Genomic DNA, 9239 nt, shown 5'->3' on the forward strand with positions numbered 1-9239 from the left:
CAGTGAGTTAACCCAATGTAAATATGATTAGTCTTAATGTATTTGACTAGGGATACTATATAATATAAAAAAATATATAAAGAGAAAAAATTAATTATAGCAATAATGAAAATGTTTTATATGGATCAAATTATAGAAAGACATCTAATAGTTAAAATTGCATTTAAAATGTTGTGGAATTAGTCATTTTAATTATGGAAATAAACTCATCCTATTAAAAATTAAATAATAGGAAATAAGTTATTTTGTTAGAAATATAATTTCCTTTAAAATTTCCATAAATAATTAATTTTCCATGTAATTCTATGATTCTCACTAAAAGGAAAGGGTATCAAGCTGTTCACCATGGAAGATTTGAAATATGCCCACCAGGTAAGAAATTCTTAATTTCATTTCTTTTTTACTTTGTTTTTACTATTTGATCATCTGAGCAGTTTTGGAAACTAATTTTACTTTTGTGGAAAAAACAAGTGGGTGCAAAGAATACAGGCCCTGGAGTTGAATTCTGTCAGGAGCAGGCCAGTGGAAACTTTCTTCGGACAGTTGGCGGAATTAATGTTGGAGCTTGAATTTGGACATTCCAGGAGAATTCCAGGAAGAGTTGGTGCACTTGTAACGGTAATCGATGATGTTTCTGATGATGTTTACGAGTTGTTTGCTAGTGTTGTTGAAATGCTTGTAATAGGAAATTTTTATTTAAATTAATTTATCGAGAATTCAAGCGGATAAAATAAATAAGTGTTGAATGTTTATATTTTAAATTTCTCTTAAATTTTTAAATGACGATTTTATAATAAAAAAGTTAAAAATTTAGTAATATTTATTGATTAAATATATAGAATAATTAATATTGATTAAATTATTGATATTTTCATTATTTTAAAATATTGAATTTTTTTATATTTTTTAATATATTAAAGAAATATAATATATTTAAATAATATATTTATTCAATAAATATTTTTATTCTTAAATATAAACATATTAAGATTATTAATCATTTAGTGAGAATTAAGATACATATGCTTAAAAAAAAAATAAATAAATAAATAAAATTAAATACTTAACATAAAAATAAAAATTACTATAATTATAAGATATGATTTATATCACGTAATAATATTAAGGAAAAATCTGTTCAGAGAGCAGCACTAAAAAAATTCTATTCCCTTTATTGGATTTAACAATAAATACAATTTAGGACACGTGAAACTATGACCGTACAAGGTGCAACGGTGTCGGATTGGGGAAGATAGATGCTAGATCCAACGGCTGCAGGAGAAAGCTCATCAATCGTGATGAGGGCGCCCTCACTGTACTATTAGTAGCAGTGAAAAACTGAAAATCTTTGTTGATTAAAGGCTGTCCTTCTCCATTTGCAATCTCAGTGTTCATCCATATTGAAGATTTTTCTGAGAATGAGTTACCAGAAACCTCCCCATGAACACTACCCTCCTCCAGGTAAAACCCTAATCTTATATCTTTCCCTTTTTTGTTTCCTGGTGTTGTTTTAGAATCTAAATTGGGAATTGTTGAATTTTTCGTAAGGATACGCACCAAATTATCCATCACCAGGATACCCTCCATCTGCACCGCCTCCACCAGCGCTGCCCTACGAAGGGTACCCACCACCGTCGCCTCCGTCTGGGTATCCGGGTTACCCACCACCACCAGGGCCACGACAGCCGTATGAAGGGTATCAAGGGTATTTCGTTGAAGGGTACCCACCACCTCCACCGCCTCCTGGACACCCTCAATATCAGCATTATCACTACGAGCATCACCATTACCAAGATAATTCCGATGGCTGTTCCTCGTTTTTGAAAGGATGGTATGTTTTTATTTCTGTCTAGTTGACTTTCTATATAGATAACTTCTGCCCCTATTCATTTATGTTTTTGTTTTATGAATGGAGATTTATTAAATCTTCTAATGTGGCGTGATATGATCTGAAATTTTCGACAATGATTATGGGGATATTGGTTTAATCACTATATGTAGAGGTTTTTCAAGTTTCTTGTTTTCCATGTGTTGTAAAATGTTTTTGGTATGTGACGTTAGTTTTATTTTTGCGTAGTGACCTATTTCTTTTGTTAGTGTTGCTCTTGTTTTATTGAAGTAGATGTACTCAAAATAACTACCAGTTGCTCTGCATGTTTTGGTGTACTATGGGGAAAATAGTCCTGTCATCCCATATCAGGAATGATGTTTGGTTTATTCAAATTTTTTGGGGTTCAGGATGTTTTCTGCTTCTTGTTTTATCCCTGAATGATACTAGTGATGCTTTTGCTGTGATAGCTAATTTGAAAGAATACATATCTGAGTGGAACAATTTGCATATGCCAGGTTTAACTGCCTAAGTGCAATTTTTCACACCCAATCTGATGATTATTGTGAAAATGAACATATTTCTTGGCTAGCAATTTGTAGTGTGATTTTGAGTTGTATATATCTTTTGTGGTGTCATGAGCTTAAAATTGGGATAGCAACATTGTCAGATTATGGGTCTTGGTAACACATTAAACTGCCCATGATGAGTCAATGTGAACTGGGTTCATTTGTAGGATCCGGTCTTTGTGTTAAGCAATCTGTACAAATTAGGATTTTAAAATCTTATATCTATGTAGATTGAGATAACTCAAGTTTAAAACATGAGATCACTAGGGTTATTAAATTCCCTATCTAAAAGGGATCTATTGAACTCTATTTTGAATAGAATTCTCTAGTTACAAAAAGAGAGCTTCTATCTAGGGCTGAGCAAACGGTCGGTTCGTTTTCGAACCAAACTGAAAAACTAAAATGTAAGTTATTATGGACCGAACCTCTCTAGATACTAACCAAAATGAAATAAACCGGTTTGGTTCAGTTCAGTCAATCAGTTCTTGAATCAAACGAAACCCACACCCCCAAACCCATTCACCAGTGCTACTGCTGTTCATCTCTAGCAAAAATTCAAAGAAAAATCAGTGAATAAAAAGTCTAACAAGAAACTTGGCAATCGTGTATTGGATAAACCTATAGATTTTAAGGTGGTTTTGTTGAATAAAGAAAAAGGGGAAGTGGGTGTGGATTCATGTGATGAGATTGTGCAGAGAAGCGAAAGGAGCACTCAGGGTCATGTGGATATTGAAGTGGTCATAGGACTTGAAGCAGCAAAAGGGAAATTTGTTTTTGGAAGAAATCAAGAGACTAGGGTTATTATGTGCACCTCCAATCTTCTGCAAACGGAAACCCTAATACTAACCGTCGATTCAACATGCAAGCTTGCGCAGAAACATGTCTTCAATTCAACATGCCATCGATTGATTCGATTCAACATGCTCAGCATCTACAGTCTTCGACTATTGTCGTGGCTCCAAATTGCAGAGATGGAGGATGAGAAGGGTATTGCCATCGCTCCAGATTTGGCTATTTCCAAGGAATTGCGGTGTGAGAGAAAGGAAGGAGGGCTATTGGGTTTAGTTGATGATGAGAAGGATTCAAGAGGTGAAAGGAAGAGAAGGGACGACGAGAGGTGAGACCATGATAGGGAGAGAAGGGTTACTGATTGTTGAGATGAGGAAATTTCGAAGGAAGCTTCAAGCTTCTTTAAAAAAGTTAACTTTAAGATGGCGTCCTATATTGTAAAAAGCAACATACATACGAGATTAATAAATCGGTTCAGTTTTTTAGGTTTTTTCCCTGAATCAACCAAACCAAACCAAACCGTCAAATGGAAATTCTCGAAAAATAATAACCGAAACCGAACCATTAAAAAATCTAACTGAAAAATTGAATTTTAACAGTTCGGTTCGGGTTTTCGGTTACAATAGAAAACTGCTTAGCTTACTTATATCAGAAATGAATATATGCAAAACACAAATACAGAACACCTCTGCTCATGTGTTGAGCCCTCTCACTCTCTCTAAATCAGTATAGCCACCATTAGAATATGTCATAAGTTGTGGAGACCATGGTGTAACCCAATTTGTGGTTGCATCTCCAATATACCAACTTTCTCACATGGTCTATCACTTCTGCTGCGAATAAGAACTTCTGACATTGGTATAAGAGCTTTCCTGGTTTTGTGATTTTTTAATGTTTTTCATGATCTTTATAATTTAATGTGTTTTTTCTGAGAAATCAGAAAATATAATTCATATTAATTAATCTGTAAGTCACAAATTCACAAAATTTTATTTTGATGTGTATTCTATTTTGTTTGTTTTACACAGTAAAATTTAATATTATTTTGATAGCTAGATTGTTTGAAAAAAAATTTTATGCCACGCATAAAACACTAAATATTAGGAATTATGTCTGTTTTCAGTACTTAAAAAAAAAGGTTCTGATGTAAGTTCAATTTTGACTTTTCTAGAATTTTTGACAATTTTTCAGTTTTTGGATTATTTACTATGTAATTTTAAACGTAAAGTAGGAATAAATCCGTTTTAATTACCTGTAATATTAAGAAAATTCTGGAAAATTAAGTTTATGATGTAAGATCAATTTATGACTTCCACGGAAATTTTTTAGAATTTTCAGTTTCTAGATTATTTATTATGTAATTTTAAATGTAATGTGAGTATAAATTCATTTTAATTATCCATAATATTCAGAAAATTTATTCATTTTAATTGTCCATAATATTTAGAAAATTTTGGAAATTATGCATATGAAGTATTGCCAATTTGTGACTTTTTAAGAAATTTTGAGAATTTTCTGTTTCTGGGTTATTTATTATGTAATTTTAAATATAAAGTACATATATGTTCATTTTAATTACTTGTAATATTCATAAATTTTGGAAAATTATTTCTGGGAATTTCAGAAATTTTCTTCTTCTGGATTATTTATCATGTAATTTTAAATATAAGGTAGGTATAAATTCGTTTTAATTACCTATAATTTTCTAAAAAAATTTTGAACATTTAACAATATCTTCTGGACTGAAATTTTGTATTTTTGGACTGTAGTGATTTTTTTGTTTTATGCTTTCAATTATTTTCAGTGAAATTAAAACTGTTATGAAAGTATTAAATATGTTTTAGTTACTTTTTGCATTTAGAAAATTATGAAAATTTTCTAAAATAATCTGGACAGAATGTGTGAGGCAGGCTGTCCAGATTTTTTTTTTCTGTCATTAAAATATTTAATGTGAATTTATTTCTAATATGTTTAGGAAATTCTGATAATAAAATTAAAGTAAATCAAATAATTTTTTTTGTGAGAAAATGCTACAGGTTTTAGGCTGTTCAAATTAACTTATTCAGTACTTTATCCTACTTAATTGAATGTATTTCTGTCTTAGTATATACCTATTTTAAGAATAACTATGAATTTACTGCTTTATTGAGATTATGATGCTCGTTGCATGTTAATTAAGTGGGAGCCTACAATAAATAGTATTAGTGAAATATAATAGGCAAGAATATTCTTTGTGAATGTTGATTAGAAATGTTGATTGGGATTATATAGTAAACTTATACCTTTGCACCTTATGTTCATTTATTATTGCATTTATGTGTACAATATGGGCTATTAATATACTATATATTCGTGTATGTGTAGCTCTTTAATTTCTCTTGACATGGCAACAACTAAAAACATAGTTGCTCAACTTAACAAAGACCTAAAGCTCAACAATGACAACTATGATATTTGGAGCATGAAAATTCAATATGTCCTTGAGGAGTTAGAAGTGTTAGAGACATTGATGCATGTCATGGAAAAACCTAAGGAAGGTCATACTGCTCAGCACAAAAGAGATAGCGAGGCTTTTATTGCTTGGAAACAAAAGAACAATCTTGCTCGCATTACCTTGCTTAGTGCAATGACAGATGACACAGTGCGACCCTTTAAGAATTTAGAGTTTGCCAAGGACATATGGGATGCCGTCAAGGAGAAATACGGTGGAATTTCAATGACCAAACTAAGAGAACTCACCATCAAGTTTGATACTTATAAGAAGCTTCCAAACAACACAATGAAACAGCATTTGAGGGTGATGGCTAATATGGTGAGTGAACTTAGGGAAGCTGGTCACCAATTGACGGATGAACAACAAGTCCAAGCTATCATACGCTCCTCCTCACACTTATGAACATATGAAAGTGCATTTAATGCGCAATATGGATATTAAGACCTTTAGTGATGTTGCGCGATATTTGGAGTTGGTAGAGGATCGTATCAAGGCGGCTATAACTGATGCAAAGGCGTATACAATTACGTCTAATGCTAAAAAAGCTTTGAGCTTTAAGCGAAAGTGCAAGCAATGGTATGATAATGAAGGGAAGGTGGCTAGCAAGAAGTCAAAGACTAAACAAACTAAGGGTCTTATTAAAAAGAACAAAACAAAAATGAAATGTTACAACTGTGGTAGAAAGGGTCACTTTGCCAATGAGTGCACTGAGCCCAAAAAGGTACAAACTCTTGACACACTTGTGTGTGCTATTAATGTTTCTGGTAATCTTTTACTAATTGAATCTTATCCTTTGTGGATTTTAAACTTAGGAGCCAAAGACCACATAGCTAACGAGAGGGAGGCACTTGTGGATTTTCATCGCATCTCAGAAGGATTTAAGTGGGTATTTGTTGCAAAAAACAGTGAAGTGGAAATCAAAGGGATTGGCATGTGCAAACTTCAATTGTATAATGGTCGAAGCCTTCTTTTGCATGATGTCCTTAACGCTTCTGGAGTATGACGAAATATAGTTTCTATTTTGTCTTGATGGGCTTAGGATTTACTTTAAATTTTCATTGCACTGGTTGTCAATTAATTTTGGACAATGTTATGGTTCTGGTTATTTATCGAGGGGATTTATAATTTGGATGTTATTGATAATAGCTTTAACAAGCAAGATATTATTTCTTCTTTTAATACATCCACCTCTGTTGATGCACAATTATTGCATTCGCGTTTGTGTCATATTGGCCAAGGAAGGCTAGGTCGATTAGGTAAAAAAGGCCTTTTAGGCCATTTGATAAAGTAGAGCTCAATGTTTGTGAACATTACTTAGCTGGAAAGATGGCTAGAAAGCCGTTTGGAAAAGGAATTAGGATGAATTTTCGTTGCAATTAATACATTCAGATATTTATGGTTCAATGAATGTAAGGGCAAGACGTGGAGCAAATTATTTCATCACTTTTATTGATGATTATACCCATTTTGGTCATGTGTATTTAATATCTCACAAATTCAATCCATTTAATTGATTTACAAGGTTCCTTAGTCTTGTGAAGAATTAATTAAACCAAAGGGTCCAATTTTAAGAACTTACCAATTTAGACACTTATGTGATGAAAAATGGGTAGAGAGACATTTGAACATTTGACCATCCTTGGTATACCATAACATATGGTGTAGCTGGAAGAAGAAATGGACTTCTTGATATGGTAAGGTCAATGACGGCGAAAGCCAATTTGACTATTTCCTTTTAGGGCGATGCTCTTTTAACGGTTGCATATGTTTTAAATCATGTGCCCACAAAATCAATATCCTTCACTTCACATGAGGTATGGATAGATCGGAAGCTTGATTTGAGTAACATGAAGCCATGGGGAAGTTCTGCATATGTACATGACAGATCTCATAAACATGGTAAATTGGGCCAAAGGGGCAAGAAATGTACGTTTATATGTTACTCTAAACATTTAAATTGATACTTGTTCATTGGAGAACACAAAGGAAGAGGATATACAAAATTTGAATCCAGAGACGTGTTTTTAGAGGACTAGCTTCTTAGCAAAAGAGAAATAAGTAGGGATTTGTCTCTATTTGAGATGGCAGATCAAGATGACCCAATCCCACCAAGGGAAAGCGCAACTTAACTTTTGCCTAGGCCATCTGATCCTAATGGGAACAATTTGGGAGATAATGACCTTGTTTCTCAGGATTCACAATTGTGTCGAATAATGGAAATGTTCCCTGACATCAATTCAAGATAGAAGGGAAAAGTATCTTGGTTACCCTACTACAAGATAATGAACCAAGCAATTTTAATCAAGGTTTGTCTTCTCCTGCAAATGGAAAATGATTAAAGGCAATGGAGGATGAAATGGAGTCTATGATGTCAAACCATGTTTGGGAGTTGGTTGATCTCCTTAAAGGAGAAAAAGCCATTGAGAGCTTGTAAACAATCACATCATGAGCTTATAAACAAGGCATATTATAAGCCTATTTAATGAGCTCATTCATGAATCTATTATATGAGTCGGTTTACAAGTTTATAAATGAGTAAATTCTCAAGTTTAAATGAGCCAATTATTAGTGAGTGCTTAGCTAAGTACAAGGAAACTCAAGTTTGGCTTGTTTAATAAGTGAGTTGAGTCAAGCTTTTATAAGAAACCTAGGATGCACGGAAACGGGAGGTGGGAGCATTTCCCTGTTCTAGAAACGTTTCCTTGCCGAAAAACGTTAGGATACGGCGAGGAAATGTCTCCGGGCCGTTTTCGTAATTCCTTGAAATCAAAAACACGTTTCCTTCACTGAACACGCGTTTCTTTACAAAAAAAAAAAAAAAATGGCACCTCTAGAAAGAAAGAAGGCGGCAAGGAAGAAAGAAGAATAAGAAGAAGAAGAAGTGGAGGAGGAGGAGTACTTGGCGGGGCAGCAAGCCGGCGACTGGAGGTGACTAGTATATATCAATGCTCTGCTCACTTCCTCATCCAATGCTCGCCACCGCCTCCCTTCCCCGATGGCTCTGCTTCTTCCCCTAATCCCGTGATGTATATCGATACCCACGCTATTTCCCATTTGAAGACTTTTTTTTAAATAATTATTATTTTATTTAATTTTCACTGTATTAAAACTGACCCTTTGTTTCCTATATTTTAATATTAATTTTATTATTCTGTATATTTATTATTTTAATTATTTATAATTATACCCAACTCAACTAAGCCTTTATCCCAAAAATTTGGGGTCGGCTATATGGATTCGCTTTCTCCACTCTAAACGATTTTTGGGTAAATCCTCAGAAATATGTAATGCTTCTAGGTCATGTTGTACTACTCTCCTCCAAGTTAATTTAGGTCTACCCCTTTTTTTCTTTCTATTCTCTAACCTAATGTGCTCTACTTGTCTAACTAGAGTATCCGTATGTCTACGCTTCACATGACCAAACCGCCTCAATCTCCCTTCTCTCAACTTATCTTCAATTGGCACCACTCCTACCTTTTCTCTAATACTCTCATTACGGACTTTATCTAATCTAGTATGACCACTCATCTACCTTAACATTCTCATCTCTGCAACTCTT

At 33.4% G+C, this 9239-nt stretch overlaps 1 protein-coding gene across 2 annotated transcripts; it reads left to right on the plus strand.

Annotated features, from left to right (window-relative positions):
• The first annotated feature begins 1284 nt into the window (after positions 1-1284).
• LOC131179976 (uncharacterized) lies at positions 1285-6887 on the plus strand. Of its 2 annotated transcripts, none has more exons than XM_058147420.1 (4): positions 1285-1461; positions 1549-1831; positions 5551-6401; positions 6493-6887. In XM_058147420.1, the coding sequence occupies exons 1-3, from the start codon at positions 1419-1421 to the stop codon at positions 6080-6082; spliced, it is 858 nt and encodes a 285-aa protein (XP_058003403.1). In that variant the 5' UTR covers positions 1285-1418; the 3' UTR covers positions 6083-6401; positions 6493-6887. The 2 variants fall into 2 exon arrangements, with proteins under 2 accessions (XP_058003403.1, XP_058003408.1); XM_058147425.1 differs by having other exon boundaries at positions 6502-6887.
• Positions 6888-9239: the final 2352 nt, after the last annotated feature.

Source organism: Hevea brasiliensis, chromosome 1 (genome assembly GCF_030052815.1).
Source record: "Hevea brasiliensis isolate MT/VB/25A 57/8 chromosome 1, ASM3005281v1, whole genome shotgun sequence".
Lineage (NCBI taxonomy): Eukaryota > Viridiplantae > Streptophyta > Magnoliopsida > Malpighiales > Euphorbiaceae > Hevea > Hevea brasiliensis.

Coding starts and splice junctions, on each gene's coding strand:
- LOC131179976 (XM_058147420.1), top strand. CDS start 1,419: ATGAGTTACCAGAAACCTCCCCATGAACACTACCCTCCTCCAG. Junction 1,462..1,548: donor TGAACACTACCCTCCTCCAG/GTAAAACCCTAA, acceptor ATTTTTCGTAAG/GATACGCACCAAATTATCCA. Junction 1,832..5,550: donor TCCTCGTTTTTGAAAGGATG/GTATGTTTTTAT, acceptor GTGTATGTGTAG/CTCTTTAATTTCTCTTGACA.